The sequence below is a fragment of the Salvia miltiorrhiza genome, chromosome 7 (genome assembly GCF_028751815.1).
Source record: "Salvia miltiorrhiza cultivar Shanhuang (shh) chromosome 7, IMPLAD_Smil_shh, whole genome shotgun sequence".
NCBI classification, from domain to species: domain Eukaryota; kingdom Viridiplantae; phylum Streptophyta; class Magnoliopsida; order Lamiales; family Lamiaceae; genus Salvia; species Salvia miltiorrhiza.
The window spans coordinates 57,769,020-57,790,204 of NC_080393.1; the positions used below are offsets into that span (position 1 = coordinate 57,769,020).

Genomic DNA, 21,185 nt, shown 5'->3' on the forward strand with positions numbered 1-21,185 from the left:
CCCTCCGTCCACGATATCGTTTTCACATTGTGGACGGCGCGGGTTTTAAGAAAAGTACGTAGTGGATAGTAGTAGATAATGGTGGATATTGTAGTGAGTTGAGTTTGGGTCCCACTATTGTTGTGAGTGAAAGTTTGTGGACCATACTTCTATAAATGAAAGTGAAAACGATATCGCGGATGGACCAAAATGGCAAATGTGGAAATGATATCGCGGACGGAGGGAGTATTATTATTACAAGTCCAAAAAATTACATCCCAAAAGAATTTTGGAGCCCAAAACATTACATCCCTAAATATTTTTGGATAATAGTGTGATTGCGTGAAAATCTTTAATTATTTTTCTGTTGCGACTCTTCAATAGAATCATAGTCCCGCGTGCATTGCTACACAAAGAAGGTGTGAAATCATGTAAAAAAATCGAAACAGATCTCTACTAATTTTTACTGTAAACCGAATCGTTATCACCCCTTAATTTCGATAAATACAGTACATATATTGTAATTAGGTTTTTGAAATAGGTGTGACCAAGTCGTCGCTCTTGTGAAACAAATAAATCATGTATAAACAGGTTTTTGATTTTTGTACTTGTTCAGTTAAGTTATTCAATTTTACATTATATTCGAATAAAGTTTAATTATGAGTAGTCATTTAGTAATATGGTAATAGCATTGCAAAATTTCAGCATTTTTTTCTTTTTCAGAATTCAACAACTTAACTGAACCACACTAGAAAATTCAATTACAATATATGTACTGTATTTATCGAATTTTAGGGGCGATAAACGGTTTGGTTAACAATAAAAAATCAGTAGAAGTTTATTTCGATTTCTTGACATGATTTCCCACCTTCTTTGTATAGCAATGCATGCGCTACTATGATTCTATTGAAATCTTAAAAGGGGGAGAAGAAATCTCTTTTTTCCACCGAAATGTTATAATGTGATTTAAAAGAAAATGTTATCTTGTGTTTTAATAATGGTGGAATGGCGCCCCGAGCCCATTTTTGATCAAAAACGGCCCTGCTATGTCTACTCACATTTTAATCATAAATCTTTCAATTTATCCTACACCACAATCAATCAAACCAAATACTACTATACTAATTAAAATAATCCAAATAGTATATCTAATCCTACGTTATCACACCTCCCTTTCCAATATCATGTCCCAAAATAGACAAGAAATCGAAGAACTCCAAAGGGCAGACGCCACTAAAACTCCTCAAGCACATCATTTCCCACTCTGCAGGATCCGACAAAACAACCAAAAAAATCAAAGAAAATCCTCAAATCTCGATCCACCAACCAGTCCTCCCAAACCCCACCGGTGGAGTGGCTCACCATGGTGTTCCAGGCTGCCGTCAGCCCCGCCGGTGGCGTGTGGCAGGACTCCGGGGGGCCGTACGTGATGGCCTACGCTCCAACATGGTGGCGTTTGTGACGTCACTCAGCACGATATTGCTATTGATTAGTGGTTGGTGAGAAATGAAACTAGAATTCAATGAAGATAGTACATCAGATTGATTATATGATCAGAAAGTAGATAGTAGTTGAAATTAAATAGAGTTAGGTGATGTACTTTCTGATATAACTATGTGTTTGTTTCGATTATAAAACACCATATTTTTCATGTGGCCATTCAAACTATTTTAATAATCTTCTAAGCCAAGTTGCATGATAAACACTATATGTGGCAGCCACGTATTCAACTTCACATGGTGATAGCGTGAATATGAGTTGCTTCTTCGACATTCAGGTGAACGCAATATCTCCATATATAAACTTTTCTAATCATCATTACCTCTAGAGGTGAGCAGAAATCGAACCGACACTGAAAACCGAACCGAATTGGATTGGTGCGGTTCGGTCCCAATTCTATTAGTTCGGTTTTCGGTTCGGTTTTGAAAAGTAAAAATCGAAAATTTTCGGTTTTGTGTCAATTTTTATTTTTTGGTTCGGTTTTAAACTGAACCGAACCGATACATATTAATATTTTATTATATATAATTATTTTATAATATATAATTATTTTCTAATTTTTTAACCTAAAACTAAAACCCTAATTCACAATTATAATAGAGTAAAATTTTGAAGTAGCCAAAATGAAGCATAAAACACAATTTATGGCCACACATTGAAAAAACACAAATTTTGGTCATTTTTATTGATTTGGATGTTTTTACCCTTAATGAGGCGGACCGGGTAGGATCAGGCACGCGGGTCGCGTGCCGGGTCGGGTTAGGCACTTATGGCACTATTAGTGTCATAAGTGCCAAGATTTTACTTTGGTTTTATTTTGGATTTCCGTTGGCACTTATGGCACTAATAGTGCCATAAGTGCCAACGGAAATCCAAAATAAAACCAAGTAAAATAATCATTTTGGGCACTTATGGCACTAATAGTGCCATAAGTGTCATACGTGCAGCACAAATACATAAACAACATCATTTAAACCCTAAATGGAACATTTAAACCCTAAATGGATAATCTAAACCTCAAATAGATAATCTAAACCCTAAATGGAATATCTAAACCCTAGGGGGAAGTGTGCACTTATGGCACTAATAGTGCCATAAGTGCCATACGTGCAGCACACAGATCAGATCAGATCTGCCATGGCTGAAATCGAAGGAGGCGGAGATCAGATCTGCCGATGGAGAAGGCGGCGCAACGATCAGATCAGATCCACCGCCGCCGCCTCATCAGACCAGATCTGCCGCCGCCGCGCGCTGGAGAGAGAGAGAGAGAGGGAGATGAGAAAGAGAGAGGAGAGAGCGGCAGCCGCTGGAGAGAGAGAGAGGGAGGATCTCCTCCATCACCGCCGCGAGAGCTCCGACGAATTCTCCAAGCTCAGCGGCGCTGCCGCGCAGCCGTTGGAGAGAGAGAGAGAGGGAGATGAGAAAGAGAGAGGAGAGAGAGAAGGGTAGAATAGTCATGACATACAAAAAATTGCCAAAATTTATGTTTTTTCAAATGGTGGACAAAATTTGATGTTGTATGTTGAATAGGGTCATTCGGCCCTATTGTTTCATTATAATATATAATTATTTATCATGTTCATGTTGTGGGGATTTGACATTTAAAATTTGTGTATTTTACATTATTTTACAATTTTTAATTGGTATTTTCGAAAAAAATAAAATAAAAAAAATTACATTGTTCGGTTCGGTGAACCGAACCGAAACCAATGGTTTTATTGATTCGGTTCCGAACCCCTAATTGGTGCGATTCGGTTCCAATTTTAACCATCGGTTGTGTGAGGATATGCTTCTATCCAACTCTTCACACGTGCATGCATGGGAGTGCTCTTCTACGGTTAAGCTTACTAGTCTTTATTTGATTAGTTAATGCGTGTAATCTGAGCCGTTGATGTATGTTGGTTGTGGTTAGAGATAGATAGATGTATTGGCTGTTTTCTCCTAGAATTCAGTTAGAAGCTTTCTCATTCCAAGATAGAGTCTGAGAGAGGCGTGAGATACTTTTTGCGTGAGTTAAGCGTAGCTGAGAGGAGTGGAGCTCGAAGCTCACTACTGTATCATCTTCTCTACTTTCTTCATCAATAATACATTGCTCTTGATCTGCCGTGGACGTAGGTGTTATCACCGAACCACGTAAACATCGTGTCATTCTTCTTGTTTGGTTTTCTTGATTCTAAAATTGTTGCGAGAGAGATAAGTGTGCGCGATTTCCGGCGACAATCTTACAATTGGCGCCGTCTGTGGGAACCTGTTGATCGCGAGGATTCGGACGCACACAATCGCAACTGATCGGAATTCTCTCATCGATCGATCGGAGCAGATTTCGATTGGAGCAGATTCAATTCGCAGATATGAATTCTGCGAGATTTGAAACAGAGAAGTTTAATGGCAAAAATGATTTTGCCTTATGGCAAATCAAGATGGAAGCGCTGCTCATTCAGCAAGGCCTCGATGATGCGTTGGCATCAAGATCAAAGGCGAAGTTTGAAGATCTGAAGGATGATGAGAAAGTCAAGATCGAGCAACTTGACAGAAAGGCGCGGAGCGCAATCCTTCTGAATCTTGGAGATAAGGTCCTAAGGGAAGTCTCCAAAGAAAGGACTGCAGCAGCGGTTTGGCAGAAGCTTGAGTCATTGTATATGACTAAGTCCCTAGCAAACAGATTGTACATGAAGCAAAAGGTTTACTCCATGAGATTCAATGAGGAGAAAGATCTTGATGAACAGATGGATGATTTCTGCAAATCTGTTGATGATTTGGAAAATGTTGATGAACCAATCAGAGATGAAGATAAGGCAATTCTCCTCCTGAATGCCTTACCAAAGAACTATGAGCACATGAAAGATGCTATAATCTTTGGTAGAGAAACCCCCATTTCCCTTGAAGAAGTACTCACTGCTCTGAGGGCAAAACAACTCCAGAAGAAAAGTGATGGAAAGACTGATTCCATCTCTGAAAGTCTCCACATCAAGAAGGCAAAGGGAAAGGGGAAGAAACCACACGATGAATCCAAGAAGGGTAATCAACCAAAGGGAAAGGGTGCTGATGGAAAAGAGACCAGAAAGTGTTTTGAATGTCAGAAACCAGGACATTTGAAGAAGAACTGCTATATCTGGAAGAAGAAAATGCAAGAGTTGAAGGGGCAGCAGAAAACAGCTGACAATGTTCAAGAAAATCCAGATGCAGAGGTCCTAAATGTCATGCAACAAAAGGCTGGAGATCAGTGGATTCTTGACTCGGCCTGCACTTTCCACATGTGCCCAAGAAAGGATTGGTTCCAAGATTTGAAGTTTGAGGCAGGAGGATCTGTGCTATTAGGGAATGATCATGTCTGCCAAGTGAAAGGGATTGGTACAATCAAATTAAGGATGTTTGATGGATCTATGAAAGTTATATCTGATGTCAGATATATACCAGACCTAAAGAGAAATTTGATCTCTCTAGGTACTCTGGAGTCAAAAGGGTGCAGCTGGAAATCTGAGAATGGGGAACTTTTTGTTATGAAAAATGGAAAGGTGGTCATGAAAGCAACGAGGAAGCACAGTCTCTACTACTTGAATGCAGAACTTATGACTGGAAGCAGCCATGTCAGCCAACAGGATCAATCAATGCAGTGGCATGCCAGATTGGGCCACATAGGAGAGAAAGCTATGAATGAGCTGTTGAAACGAGATATCCTGAGAAATCCCAGTAAGTTCTCAATCCCACATTGTGAAACTTGTATTTTGGGAAAGTGTACAAAATTACCTTATCCCAAAGGCATCCATACATCCAAAGCAACATTGGATTATGCACATGCTGACCTATGGGGACCTGCAAGCTCACCAACTATGGGTGGAGCTAGATATTTTCTCAGCATTATTGATGATTTCAGCAGGAAGGTCTGGGTGTACCTGCTAAAGAATAAATCAGATGCCTTCTCACAATTCAAAATCTGGTGCACTGAGGTAGAGAATCAGAAAAGGGTTACTCTCAAGTGTTTGAGGACAGATAATGGGTTAGAATTTTTGTCAAATGAGTTTGATCAGTTCTGCAAGAGTAAGGGCATTAAGAGACATAGGACTGTTGCTTCCAATCCACAACAAAATGGAGTTGTGGAGAGGATGAACAGGACTTTACTGGAAAGGATGAGATGCATGATGATCAGTTCAGGAGTTTCAGAGAAGTTCTGGGGAGAAGCTCTGTCCACTGCAGCCTTCTTGATCAACAAAGCCCCTTCATCAGCTATTGAGTTCAAAACTCCTGATGAGGTTTGGAATGGGTATATCTCTGATTACTCAGTTATTAAAACTTTTGGATGCCAAGCTTATACCCATGTCAAACAAGACAAGTTGGCACCAAGAGCTTTCAAATGCATTATGCTTGGATATCCTGTTGGAATAAAAGGGTATAGGTTATGGTGCACTGAAAAGGGTATGAACAAGATTATTATCAGCAGAGATGTTGTTTTCAGAGAAGATATTATGCCATTCAAGAAAGAAAAAGGCCAACCAGACACTGAGCAGAAGGACATCAGTAATGAGAGTATCACAGAGGTTGAGGTGGAGCCACAATTTTCAGAAGCTGATTCAGAATCTGAAGATGAAGAGCAAGCTCAGGGTGTTGATACTTCTCAAAGCTCAGACACTGGATGGATCCAAGATTATCAACTAACACGAGACAGGGAAAAGAGAACCATCAGGGCTCCTACAAGATATGGTCAAGCTGACTTGATTGCTTATGCTCTCAATGTGGCTGAAGATATTGAGTATCAGGAACCATCCAATTACAAGGAAGCTGTTGCAAGTAAGGAAAGAGTATTTTGGATGCAGGCCATGAAGGAGGAGCTTGAATCACTACACAAAAACAGAACCTGGGTGTTAGTTGACAGACCAAAGCATCAAAAGCCTGTGGGATGCAAGTGGATATTCAAAAGGAAATTTGAAATAATAGCAGGTGAGGAAACTATAAGATACAAAGCAAGATTGGTGGCTAAGGGTTTTACTCAGAAAGAGGGAATAGACTTTAATGAAGTCTTTTCTCCAGTGGTGAAGCATGTATCCATAAGAATTCTTCTATCACTGGTGGTACAGCAGGATATGTACCTTGAGCAACTGGATGTTAAAACGGCTTTCTTGAATGGAAGCCTAGAGGAGACTATATATATGGAGCAACCAGAGGGTTTTCAGGAGCTGGGACAAGGAGATAAAGTCTGCTTGTTGAAGAGATCTCTATACGGTCTAAAACAGAGTTCTAGACAATGGTACATCAGATTTGATCAGTTTATGGATAAGTCTGGTTTTATTAAGTCAAGGCATGACAGCTGTGTCTACTTCAAGGGAGATGGAAGAAAGCCTGATGTATATCTACTGCTCTATGTAGATGACATCCTAATTGCTAGCAGAGATGAGAGGCAGATCAGACTGATGAAACTTAAGTTGAAATCTGCATTTGAGATGAAAGAATTGGGTGAAGCCAGGAGGATCTTGGGGATGGATATCATAAGAAATAAAAAAAAAGGAAGCTTGTGTTTGCTGCAGAAGGATTATATCCTCAAGGTTTTGAAGAGATTCAATATGAATAACTCCAATCCTGAAGCTATTCCTATGGTTCAACAACTCAAGCTAAATGCTAAGCAGGCTCCACAAACCAGTGAAGATATTAAGAACATGAAGGTTATACCATACTCCAATGCCATAGGGAGCATCATGTACTTAATGATCTGTACCAGACCTGATTTAGCATATTCTATTAGTGTGTTAAGTAGATTTATGGCAAACCCGGGGAGGCCTCATTGGGAGGCATTAAAGCATGTTTTCAAATACCTTAAAGGGTCAGCTAATTTGGGAATCTTATTTGAAAGGAAGCATGGATATGAGGGAAATCCTTTAATAGGATATGTGGATGCTGGATATGCTGCGAACACAGATTGTAGAAGATCACAATCAGGTTATATTTTCACTATCTATGGTTCTGCAGTATCATGGAAATCTATGCTGCAACATGTTGTTACTTTATCCACCACAGAGGCGGAGTATATGGCGATGACAGAAGCTGTAAAGGAGGGTGTTTGGCTGAAAGGAATTTTGTGTGATTTTGGGATATCACAGAAACAGGTGGAGATATTTTGTGACAATCAAAGTGCCTTGCACCTTGCAAAGCACCAAGTTTTTCACGAACGTTCAAAGCACATAGATGTGCGCTATCATTTTGTTCGTGACTTGGTTAATAAAGGTGTAATTCAAATGTCAAAGGTACCTACTGAAGAGAATGCAGCTGATAGTTTAACTAAGGCTTTACCAAGGTTGAAGTTCGAGCATTGCCTCGAGCTGGTAAAGCTGTTGTGACTGTTAAAGTGGTGGTGAGCAGATTGCTATGTTTGAGTTGATGAAGCAAGGTGGAGATTTGTGAGGATATGCTTCTATCCAACTCTTCACACGTGCATGCATGGGAGTGCTCTTCTACGGTTAAGCTTACTAGTCTTTATTTGATTAGTTAATGCGTGTAATCTGAGCCGTTGATGTATGTTGGTTGTGGTTAGAGATAGATAGATGTATTGGCTGTTTTCTCCTAGAATTCAGTTAGAAGCTTTCTCATTCCAAGATAGAGTCTGAGAGAGGCGTGAGATACTTTTTGCGTGAGTTAAGCGTAGCTGAGAGGAGTGGAGCTCGAAGCTCACTACTGTATCATCTTCTCTACTTTCTTCATCAATAATACATTGCTCTTGATCTGCCGTGGACGTAGGTGTTATCACCGAACCACGTAAACATCGTGTCATTCTTCTTGTTTGGTTTTCTTGATTCTAAAATTGTTGCGAGAGAGATAAGTGTGCGCGATTTCCGGCGACAATCTTACAGGTTGGGTTTTTGATTTTGAGTTTTTGGTTCGGTTTTGCACCGAACCGAACCGAACCGATGCTCACCCCTACATTCTTCAGATTATAAAGATTAGTTTCTTTTCTTTCCCTTTCATTTGTTTTTTTGTTAGATTAAAAATGAAGAATATATATCCGGATTCCATTGATCCGGTCGTGTAATGAAAGTCAACCTTAATAGTGAGTCATTTTTTAAACATTTCCAGTCTGTCTTAACAAGGGTCGTCTAGTGTGTGTGTGTGTCAATATACGTATATAATTATATATATGTGTGTGTGAGAGTTCACAAAATCACAAGCTTGTGTGGAAATTAAAAAAGGCATTAGTTGAATAGGAAATCAAGAATGGCTGGAGAATCAGCGGAAAAGAAACTGTATGATGCTGCAACAATTGGGGATGTAGCAGCGTTCCAACAACTGCTCCAAGTAAACCCACATCTCCTTGATGTAGTTTCATTTCCATGTCATAGAAATGTATTACACATAGCAATAAAGCAGGGACAAGAAAGCATCATGGAAGAGGTGTTGCAGATCAACCAAGAGCTAGCTCGAGATCTGGACTCCAAGAATTCTTCATCTCTTCACCTTGCAGCTGCGAAAGGGAACGTCGGAATTGCCAAAAGATTGTTACCAATAGCCCCAGAGATGTGCTGGTGGAGAGACTGCCATGATATGAACCCAATTCATGTTGCAGCCATGAAAGGGCATGATGAGGTGTTGAAGGAGCTGCTTCAAATGGATTTATTTCCTGCTATGGAGAGACTGCATCGCGGCCAGACCGCGCTGCACTTGTGTGTGAAACATCGTCAGCTTAGCACATTGAAGCTTTTGGTGGAGAAGTTGGGCCACCTTGTTAATGCACAGGATGATGATGGGGAGACAATCTTGCATTTTGCTGTGAAGTCCAGTCAAGTTGAGGTAATTAACCACCAACTCTTTTTGTTTGTGTTCTCCATTTGATCAATATAATAAAGGTCAATTGTAGTTCATAGTCAGGAACTTTTAGCATATTTCAGTATATAGTTTTGACTTTGATTTTTTTTTTTTTTTGGTATATCTTGAACCTTCAGAAATTGTTACAATTATACAATCATAGCATTAGTTGTCCTTTAGTGAAACTACACACTAAACAATGAGCAAGCGTCATAAATCATAGTCTAATGAATTTTACACTGAAGGAGATTTCTATTAATGACCACTAGTGTAGTCAGAATCGTGCCTGCTGAAAGTTAATGCAACATCGTCAACTTTCCGACTACACCAATATTGGACATTGGTTGATGAGGATGGAAACAAGAGAAATTGATGAAATGAGATAGTATGCCTAATTCGACTTCTAAGTTGAAAAAAACAAGAAATTGAGAACTGTATTCTCAAACTTTATATAATCAAATTATCATAAACTCAAGTCTCCCTATTATCTTTATAGGACAATCTATTTATAGATCTCAAAACTTAAACAAGTTCATAAATGAAAAAGACTCTTAGATATAGAAACATTAATTAAAACAAAGAATCTTCAACTTAAGTGCCCACTGAAACTTTCATAACTCTTTGAATATTTAGAATCTGAAGTTCCATAATATATCGATGGAAAGGTAATTGAACTGGCTTTCCAATGCCACGGGCCGTTCATCATTTGGAGTTGAAATTCGAAAATTATGACTGAAACATTGAAGGATGGTCAAGCTGGCAGACTCATCATTGGTGGTGCAACGATGATGAACTAACTACAGTTGTAAGTTGTAAAGTTTCTGTAGTGGTATGGCGATTGGTCATTGTTTTAGGTTTATGTTTTGGTGTGATTTGACTAAAATTAAACAATTCCTCAAAATTCAAGCTACAAAAAAAAAAAGCATAGTTAACGCTATAAATTAAAATTAAATTAGCTGAAAGTTCATACTATAAATTGATAATCAAAGTAATTATTAGGTCCAACTAATGAAGCTAATTGTATCAAAATTTCAGATTGTACGGTACTTGGTGGAAAGCAACTGTACACGACGAATTCCATGGGCAAAACAGCACTTGATATCTTAGATGAGAGCTTTCAAGACACAGCTACATATTCAGAAATTAGAAAAATCTTGCCAAGCGGAGATCGGTCAATATTCGAAAGCATGGCCAAGTATACCGACATGATGATGGTGGTGTCGGTCCTGATAGCAACGATGGCATTCCAGGCAGCGGTCAGCCCTCCGGGTGGCATGTGGCAGGACGACACGCCATCACACAGTGCCGGCAGAGCAGTGATGGCATCTGCTCATCCTAAGATATACAAACACTTCCTTCGTGCTAACAACACAGCTTTCATTTCATCTCTCCTCACAATCTTCCTCATCACCATCCTAGGGCTATTCGAGAACCGCAGCTCAATCGCGATCGGTATATATGGAACGTGGGTGTCGCTGACATCTATTTCAGTGAGTTATGGAGCTTCGTTAATGATGACTAATCCCATGGAAACACTATCAATTGGCCATTTTGCTGCCATAGTAGTATCTGTGTTCTTCATGGTCTTTGTATTTGTAGCCGTCTTCAATCAGTACGTAGAGCTTCAAGAATGGAAGCAAAACAATTATCTTGCCAGCTTGGACGAATCTGAGTCTAGAACAAGGCTTAAGTACTTGCTCAAGTTGTTAGTAAGGTCGGACTCAGTTCCGTCACGAGACACCAGCGGCACCGTACAGGCTGCTTGAACTCGGAAGGTTGCAAATCAGCAGCAGAATGTTACAAACACAATCACCTTTGTTTTTGCGATCATAAGTCTATACTTATACAAATTGGTGTTAGATTATCAATGAAGAATTGTGTTTCATTACTTTGTATCGTGGATTTTGTTGTCTATTTTCGTGTTTCAACTACTATGGTTGATTGTAATTTACAATTATTTTTACTGATTTATTTGATAATCTTGCTGAAGATGTTAATGACGCTTCTTTAATTTGTGCTTCACTTGAATTGAATATTTTAGATAATCTTGGTGTTAAATGCTTCTTCTTGCAATTTATTTTAATTAGTTAATCGTTGATGTACCAACTTTGAGAAAATAATTTGCAATAATTTGATAAAAGAGTTTGCTTATAAATGATTTTTTTTTTTTTGTGATACTCCCTTCGTCCCATGAATCTTGACACGTTTGGTTTCGGCACGGGAATTAATTAAGAAGTTGTAGATTAGTGTTTTAAGTGTGTAATTAATAAAATATAAAAGTGATAAAATAAGAGAAAGAAGGTAATAAAAGTAATAAAGTAAGAGAGATAAGGTACTAAAGGTGATAAAGTAGGAGAGATAATATAATTATTACCCAAAATAGAAACGTGTCAAGATTCGTGAGACGGTCCAAAAAGGAAAACGTGTCAAGATTCGTGGGACGGAGGTAGTATATTTAATTAGTTGATACCTATAATTTATACGTATTGCTATAATTTATAAGTTTGTCTTGCTATCATGAATCTGATTCACTTGAATATTATTTTAGTTAATCGAATGTTTTGAAATTTCATGTTTTTTTTAGTTTTTTAGAGACACGATGAGGACGCATGTTGCTTTTGAGTCTAGAAGCTTTGTGTGTATCTATTTCATGTGTATATTTATTCTGTAAAATTTACAGAACATATCAACATTTGTATGCAGATATATATTTGTATATATCTATTTTTTTAATATAAATCACCTGGTTACCTTTTTTTGATTCAGTTGCTTTTTTCGGCTGATTCAACTTCTTTCTTTTTTTCTCTAATAGAAAATTTTCTGCTAAAGAGACTTCTTTCTTCTTTTAGTTTCTTTGGTCTTCGACATCAAGAGACTTCACTTACCTGTAACCTTCAGTCTAGCTAGAAAATTGAACTCTAACAGTTGAGTTCAAACAAGAGTTCTAGTCTAGAGAAAGTAAAGCTAGGGGTTTGGGGATCATCAAAACTGGGATAAAATATTTCTTCTATTTTCCAACATTCAATTTTGTACAAATGTGAAACCATTTTAGATTCGTTAGGTACATCACTAAAGACATTTCCTATTTACGATTGATAATGTACACTACAAGAAAACTGGTCGGACACCGACGGATATCACCGACGGACTATTTTCCGTCGGTATTTACCGACGGATCACCGACGGACCGTCATCCGGCAACATCGCCGGATCCGGCATCTATTTCCGATGAAAATACCGACGGAATACCGACGGACAATATCCGTCGGTAAATTCGATATTTTCGATTTTAATAATTATTTTTATTTTTTACCGACGGAATATCTATCGACGGATTAAACTCCGTCGGAAAATTGGGTAATTTCGAATTTAATAATTATTTTTATGTTTTACCGACGGATTACCGACGGAATTTTCCGTCGGTAATTTCAATAAAAATTTATTTGTTTTTTTATTTGTTTTTTTTATTTTTTATTTATTTTAAATTATTTTTAAAATTAGTACCAACGGATAAAGTCCGTCGGTAAATTATTTTATTATTATTTTTTTATTTTATTTTTTATTATTTTTTATTTATTTATTTTATTTATTTTAAATTATTTTTAATTAATTTTCTATATTATTATTATATTTAAATTATTAAAAATATTTTAAAATTGATAGTTATTTTTAGCAATAATAAACGATAATATTAATTTTTTTTATTATCTTAAATTCGATCATATATTTACCGTCATTCTTTCGCCGGCACCATAAGTCTTAGATATCATCTCGACATATTATAAGGTTATGAATAAATGATATTGAAATAGAGTTTAAATGAATTAATAGGTGCTAGTTATATCAATAATACGCGTGTTCTCTACTGGCGACCACTCGAAAGAAACTTCAAGGTTAAGCGTGCTTGACTCAGAGCACTAGTAAGATGGGTGACCCACTGGGAAGTTGGCCAAATCATATGCAATTAAGTTCAAAATACATTAGAAATACGAAATACTTGTAGAATATGAAGATAGGTTGATAAAAAAAATGAAAATTAATAATTAAAAATAATAATTAATTTACCGACGGAATTTTCCGTCGGTAAACGCGCCACCTACCACGGCCAACGCCGGCGTCGGAGACTTACCGACGGAATTTTCCGTCGGTACTCACCGACGGACAGAAAAAATCCGTCGGTAAATCATTTACCGACGAGCGTTTCAACGACGGGTAAAATCCGTCGGTAATCCGTCGGTATCTCCATTTACCGACGGAATTTTGATGATTACCAACGGAATTTTCCGTCGGTGTTCGGCCAGATTCTGGTTGTGGTATGATTCAGTTTTTGTTATTTTAGTTATCAGGATTTTCTTCATTATCTCTTTCGATTAAATATGTATAAATCAAATAAGCTAGCTTATATTATAAAAATTATAAAGGAATATTCCAAAATTACAGTTCATTTAATTAACATTAGATCTTGATCAGCTTATACTATATATCTTTTACTTGCTAATCTTTAATATTAAATTATATGCTAATGCAAAGCCGTCTTTATTCTTTAACAAAACAATTGATTAATGTGCTGTTAGTCAAAAAGAGGTAGGTAGCCACCTACGACCTCCACCATTTGCCTATAAATGATCATCGCAGCAACATCCCAAGATACACCCAACACAACCATCAAAGCATTCTCTAGAGAGAGAGATAGAGAGAAAAATCTTGTGAGAGAAAACTTCAGTGTGGAAGTTATACACGAGTGATAAAAGTGAGTCGAGAGATAGCCTCTGTGTAGGCAAGATACAAAATACAGTGTGGTATTGTTGTACTCCTCATTTTGTGAGATTCTCTAATATATTGGGGTGGGTCCGTGGACGTAGGCAGTTTGGCCGAACCACGTTAAATATCGGTGTCATTATTTTTCCCATCTTAGATAATTTATATCTTTGATATTGCTTTCGATTTGATAATGGGCGGAAGTATTTGTGTATATTTCTTGTGCTGTTACTATTAATCGTGAATAGTGATTTCGTTGTGAACAGTGATTGTTCTTTTGTAATTCTTAGTATGCTCTGTGGTTGCAGTAATTACTGAACCTCCACACCAGAAAAGAATTACTTTGAGAAAATTATCTTGTTTATCAATTGGGAGCAGTTACGATGGGCGACGGAAAGATTACGATTGAGAAGTTCGATGGTGCGGATTTCGGTTTCTGGAAGATGCAGATCGAGGATTACCTTTATGGAAAAGATCTACATCAGCCCCTCAAAGAAAAACCAGATAAGATGGATCCGGACGAGTGGGAGCTGCTGGACAGAAAGGCGATGAGTGCAATACGTTTATCGTTGTCCAGGAACGTTGCCTACCACACGACTGGAGCAAAGTCAAGAAAGGAGATGTTGGCGATTCTGGCAGAAATGTACCAGAAACCATCAACTGCAAACAAAGTACATTTGATGAGACGATTGTTCAATCTAAAAATGTCCGAGAGCACACCAGTGCAGAATCATTTGAACGAGTTCAACATGATCACCACACAGCTGAGCTCGGTGGAGATCGAGTTTGATGATGAAGTTCGTGCCCTAATAATGTTATCTTCTTTGCCAGAAAGTTGGGCCGGAACAGTGACAGCAGTTAGCGCTTCATCGGCAAAGGCAAAGTTGCGCTTTGACGAAGTAAGAGATCTGATGATCAGCGAGGAGATTCGCAGGAAAGAATCTCCATCTATTTCAGGGTCAGGGTCTGCATTGAACACGGAAGATCGAAAGGAAAGCAGAACAGGGGAAGGTCAAAGTCCAGAGGAAAGAGCCAATCCAGGACGGATAAGGGTTCAATCCAGTGCTGGAACTGTGAAGAGTTCGGGCACTTTAAGAATCAGTGTAAAGCGCCACCGAAGAAAAAGGATCACAAAAAGACAGCGAACGCAGCCACAACAGAAGATGTAGGCGAGGCGTTGGTCCTGAGCGTGACCAGTCCGATGGAGTCGTGGGTGCTGGATTCTGGAGCGTCTTTCCATTCATGCAGTAATGAAGATATAATTCAAAATTATGTCTCTGGCGATTTTGGACAGGTGTATCTTGCTGATGATGAGCCCCTGAAAATCGTGGGAAAGGGAGACGTGCGAGTTGTGACATCCAACGGATCCGAGTTGAAGCTGAATCAAGTCAGACATATTCCTGGACTGAAAAGGAACTTACTTTCAATTGGGCAGCTTGATGCAGAAGGCTACACAGTGACATTTGGCTGCAGTAATTGGAAGATAATCAAGGGAGCTATGATTGAAGCTCGTGGAAAGAAGGAGGGCACGTTGTATATGACAACTAACTCCAAAGATTGCATTGATCTTGCAGGAGGAGTGAACAATGCAGATTTGTGGCATTGTCGGCTTGGCCACATGAGCGAAAAGGGAATGAAGATAATGTGTTCGAAGGGTAGGCTGCCTGGCCTGGAAACTGTTGAAGTTGGCCTGTGCGAGGATTGCGTGTTCGGAAAGCAGAAAAGGGTAAGCTTCTCGAGAGGCGGCAGAACCTTGAAGACGCAGAAGCTGGAGCTGGTCCATATTGATCTATGGGGACCGACGCCTGTAAAATCCATTGGTGGCTCAGAATACTACATAACCTTCATTGATGATTCCACTCGAAAGGTATAAGTTTATTTTCTTAAAAATAAATCCGATGCATTTGATACTTTCAGGAAGTGGAAAGCCCTTGTAGAAACTGAAACAGGGCTGAAAGTAAAGTGTCTACGATCCGACAATGGAGGAGAATATGAACTTAAGGAGTTCAAAGACTATTGTGCTGAGAATGGGATTCGCATGGAGAAAACCGTGAGAGGAACTCCCCAGCAGAATGGTGTAGCAAAACGGATGAACAGAACACTAAATGAGCGAGCAAGATGCATGAGGCTGAAAAGTGGGTTGCCTAAGATGTTTTGGGCAGATGCAGTTAACACAGCTGCATTCCTAATCAATAGAGGTCCATCAGTTCCATTGGAGTTTCGGATACCTGAGGAAGAATGGACAGGAAAAGAGGTAAACCTATCTTTTCTACGCATCTTTGGATGTGTTGCTTATGCTCATATTGATCATGTTAATAGAAGCAAGTTAGATGCTAAATCTCTTAAGTGTACGTTCATTGGTTATGGTGGAGATGAGTTCGGTTATAGGCTCTGGGATGAGCAGAACCGAAAGGTTATTCGAAGTAGAGATGTGGTTTTCAATGAACAGGTGTTGTACAAGGAAAGAGTGAAAGCATCTAGCCCTGGCAATTCTGATTCCCAAGTAGTCGAGTTAGACATCTCAAACTCGAGTGGGAGCAAGGAGAGCCAGAATTTTGAAGAGGTTCCAGATGAGGAGCCAAGAACCCCACCACCAAACAATCCGCTGCCAAGACCGGTTAGAGAGCGACGTGCACCTGATAGGTACTCGCCCTCTAACTTTTATTTACTACTTACTGATGGTGGTGAGCCTGAATGCTATGCAGAGGCAGATACTGGTAGTAATAAGTGGATGTGGAGAGTTGCTATGGATGATGAGATTGCATCTCTTATCCTAAACGGCACTTGGGAACTTGTAGAGCTCCCGAAGGGGAAGAAGGCATTGCATTGCAAGTGGATCTATCGAATCAAGATTGAAGCTGATGGTAGCAAACGCTACAAGGCAAGGCTGGTTGTCAAAGGGTTTGAGCAACGATACGGTATTGATTATACCGATGTGTTTACTCCTATTGTGAAACTGACCACTATTCGTTTAGTGTTGAGCATGGTAGTTGCAGAAAACTTGTTGTTACATCAGATGGATGTAAAGACAGCGTTCCTTCATGGTGATTTGGAGGAAAACTTGTACATGACACAGCCCGAGGGATTCGTGGTGAAAGGAAAAGAAAATCTTGTGTGCAAGTTGAAAAAGAGCTTGTATGGCCTGAAGCAAGCTCCGAAGCAGTGGTATAAGAAGTTTGACAGTTTTATGTTGGAGATTGGCTACGCGAGATGCCACGTTGATCATTGTTGCTACTACAAGAGGTTCGACAAAAGTTATCTTATTCTTTTGCTATACGTTGACGATATGTTGATCGCAGGAGCTGATGCAAAGGAAATGGATAAGTTGAAGAAGCAATTGTCTGAACGATTCTCCATGAAAGATCTTGGAGAGGCCAATCAGATTCTTGGCATGAGGATAAAAAGAGACAAGGCGGCAGAAAAGTTGTATCTTTCACAAGCCAACTACATTGAGAAGGTATTGGAAAGATTTAACATGCAGAATTCGAAGCCGGTGAACATCCCGTTGGGTTGTCACTTCAAGCTGTCGAAGAAGGAGTCGCCATGTACAAAGGAGGAACGTGCCGAGATGATAAAAGTTCCTTATGCATCGGCAATAGGCAGCATTATGTACGCCATGGTGTGTACAAGGCCAGATATTGCGCATGCAGTGGGAGTAGTGAGCCGATTCATGGGTGATCCGGGCAAGCAACATTGGGAAGCAGTCAAGTGGATTCTTCGTTACTTAAAAGGTACCACGGACAAGGCTTTATGTTTTGATGGCAAGAGTGCCAAGTTGGTTGGCTATGTTGATGCAGATTTGGCATCAAATGACCTGGAAGGTCGGAAGAGTACAACCGGGTATGTATTTACTTTTGGTGGTACTGCTATTTCTTGGTCTTCTAAGTTGCAGAAGATTGTCACGTTGTCTACTACGGAAGCTGAGTATGTAGCCGTGACGGAAGCAAGCAAGGAGATGGTATGGTTGCAGAATTTCTTGGGAGAACTTGGGAAGAAGCATGAGAATAGTACACTCTTTAGTGACAGTCAAAGTGCTATTTTCTTGGCTAAGAATCCAGCGTTTCACTCAAGGACAAAGCACATTGAGTTGAAGTATCACTACATCCGTCACCTGCTGGAGATGAAGATCTTACAACTTGAGAAGATCCAGGGAAGCAAGAACTGTTACAAAGGCAGTAACCATTGATAAATTGAAGTTGTGCTCAGCTTCAATTGGTTTGCTAGAATAACAAAGACAGAAAGGCTGCTGCGTTGATCGAGGTGTGAAGACAGATTGAAATCAGTCTTCAAGTGGGAGATTGTTAGTCAAAAAGAGGTAGGTAGCCACCTACCACCTCCACCATTTGCCACCTACCACCTCCACCATTTGCCTATAAATGATCCTCGCAGCAACATCTCCCAAGATACACCCAACACAACCATCAAAGCATTCTCTAGAGAGAGAGATAGAGAGAGAGATAGAGAGAAAAATCTTGTGAGAGAAAACTTGAGTGTGGAAGTTATACACGAGTGATAAAAGTGAGTCGAGAGATAGCCTCTGTGTAGGCAAGATACAAAATACAGTGTGGTATTGTTGTACTCCTCATTTTGTGAGATTCTCTAATATATTGGGGTGGGTCCGTGGACGTAGGCAGTTTGGCCGAACCACGTTAAATATCGGTGTCATTATTTTTCCGTCTTAGATAATTTATATCTTTGATATTGCTTTCGATTTGATAATGTAATACGAGTTGTATTAATAATCACGTTAATGAGAACGTGAAACTCCCAAACAAACTCTCACGATCACGCAAGAATCAGTTCACAACTAAAATATTCATAACATAACTTCAAAGACAAACCCTAGCCTTATATATAAGGCGACGCAACAATTGAAGAAAAAAGGAAATATGAAATAATAAGAAAACCTAATTCTAATGGGCTTCAAGTATTGAAGCGAGTGGGCCTCTTAATCTCCCGACGTGTCCGGCGTTGGGCCAAGCTCGACTCCTCTTCTTCATGTATCTCATCCTGCTCTTCCTCTACTATGCTGGTACTGGCTGGGGTCATATCAACTCCCCCATCCTCAAGAACCACCTTGTCCTCAAGGTGAAAAGTCGGAAAAGAAGCGCGAAAAGAATCAAGAGATTCCCAAGTGGCAGCATCCGGTGGAAGGCCCTTCCATTGGACCAAGACTTGGGGAATAGGGCTGCCGTTCTGGAAAATAGTCCGGGACGAGACGATGACGACAAGCACTAATGAAGGCAAACCAGACGAGTCAATAGGAATCGGATTGACTGGACCCGCGGTTGTTCCGACGAATGGCTTGAGTAGAGAGATGTGAAAAACTGGGTGGATACGACTACCCGCAGGTAAGTCCAAGCGATAAGCTACAGCTCCGATTTTCTCCACAATCGGATAAGGCCCAAAATAACGCTTGGCAAGTTTAGGGGAAGGGCGACGAGCAACAGAAGCTTGGCGGTATAATTGTAACTTGACCCACACCAAGTCACCAACTTCAAACGTGAGATCACGGCGATGTTTGTTGGCTTGCTGCTGCATGCGGTGTTGCGCCGAAGACAAAGCTGTTTTCAAGACCTGCAAAATACGATCACGTTCCACTGGCATCGCATCCAAGGCGTCTACCGAAGTGTCACCTGGAATATAGCGAGGAATAACAGCCGGAAGACGACCATAAACGGCCTGGAAAGGACTCATAGAGATACTGGAATGATAAGATGTGTTGTAATGAAATTCAGCCCACCCTAAATAGTCGGCCCAGCGATTGGGGTGGTCAGATGTCATAGCACGTAAATACTGTTCCAAGCAGCGATTCACAACTTCGGATTGGCCATCCGTTTGAGGGTGATACGCCGAACTATGCTTGAGAGTCGTCCCACTAAGCTTGAAGAGTTCTTCCCAAAAGCGGCTCATGAAAATCGGGTCGCGGTCAGAGATTATTGATGATGGAAAACCATGTAACTTAACCACCATGTCAGTAAAAAGGCGGGCCACTTTACTGGCCGTAAAACCCGCGGACAGAGGGCCAAAGTGAGCGGCCTTGGTGAGGCGATCCACGACGACGAGAATAACGGAATGGCCGTGAGAGATGGGAAGGTGGGTGATAAAATCCATAGTGAGCTCATTCCATACCAAAGCAGGGATAGGTAACGGTTGTAGAAGACCGGCAGGAGCGGTAGTCAAAGTCTTGACTTGTTGGCAGGTCGTGCAAGCGCGCACGAAATCTTCTACATCACGTCGCATGCGAGGCCAGTGAAAGAGAGTTGAAAGGCCAACCAAGGTCTTTTTTATGCCGCCATGACCGCCGACGGGGGAACAATGGTACTCCTGGAGCAGTTGTTGCTTGAAGGGGGATGAAGGAGTAATGAAATACTTGTGCTGATAAGTGAGAAAACCATTAACCACATCATAATCGGGGGAGAGTTCCCCATTCTGAAAACGCTGATGATAGGAGATGAAGTCGACATCTGCTGAATTGGCAAGGCGTAACTGATCAAGAAAAGTGGAGATCGGTGTACTCTGAATGGTGAAGCACGAAGGTGTGAGCACAGTATCTTCGTCTGATGGCTCGGGTGCGTGGTGGGGAAGACGCGAAAGGGCGTCGGCAACAACATTATGCTTTCCGGGTTTGTACTTAATGGAAAAGTCGTAGCCTAAGAGCTTTCGGATGTACCGATGTTGATCAGGAGTGTGAAGTTGCTGGCGAAGGAGCTCCTTTAGGCTATGATGGTCAGTGCGGATGACAAATCGGCGACCGAGGAGATATTGTCGCCATTTACCAATGGCTTCACTAATAGCATGAAGTTCCTTGACGTAGGTAGAGGCACCACGGAGACGGACACCAATCTTGCGACTGTGATAAGCAATGGGAAGATTCTCTTGAAGGAGCACTGCACCGAAACCCACATCCGACGCATCTGTCTCGACGGTGAAGGTTTTGGAGAAATCGGGTAACCTTAGGACAGGTGCGGAAACCATGGCTTGTTTGAGCGCATCAAATGCCGAGGAGGCAGCGGCGGTCCATGTGAAATTATCTTTGCGGAGAAGCAATAGAAGCATAATCGCGAACGAACTTGCGATAATATCCTGTTAAACCGAGGAACCCACGAAGCTGCGTGACAGTAGTAGGCTGCGGCCAAGCAAGCATGGCGGCGATTTTTGCT

General features: G+C 40.3%; 1 protein-coding gene across 2 annotated transcripts; it reads left to right on the forward strand.

Moving 5' to 3' along the window:
- Nucleotides 1-8,505: 8,505 nt before the first annotated feature.
- LOC130995111 (ankyrin repeat-containing protein At2g01680-like) lies at nt 8,506-11,273 on the forward strand. Of its 2 annotated transcripts, none has more exons than XM_057920259.1 (2): nt 8,506-9,249; nt 10,300-11,273. In XM_057920259.1, exons 1-2 carry the CDS (start codon nt 8,677-8,679, stop codon nt 10,369-10,371), a joined length of 645 nt encoding a protein of 214 aa, XP_057776242.1. In that variant the 5' UTR covers nt 8,506-8,676; the 3' UTR covers nt 10,372-11,273. The 2 variants fall into 2 exon arrangements, with proteins under 2 accessions (XP_057776242.1, XP_057776243.1); XM_057920260.1 differs by lacking the exon at nt 10,300-11,273 and having other exon boundaries at nt 8,506-8,757; nt 8,830-10,209.
- Nucleotides 11,274-21,185: the final 9,912 nt, after the last annotated feature.

What these genes read in the sequence shown, in the direction of transcription:
- LOC130995111 (XM_057920259.1), top strand. Translation starts at nt 8,677, where the DNA reads ATGGCTGGAGAATCAGCGGAAAAGAAACTGTATGATGCTGCAACAATT. An exon ending in TGAAGTCCAGTCAAGTTGAG is followed by an intron (nt 9,250 to 10,299) that starts GTAATTAACCAC and finishes TCAAAATTTCAG; the next exon opens with ATTGTACGGTACTTGGTGGA.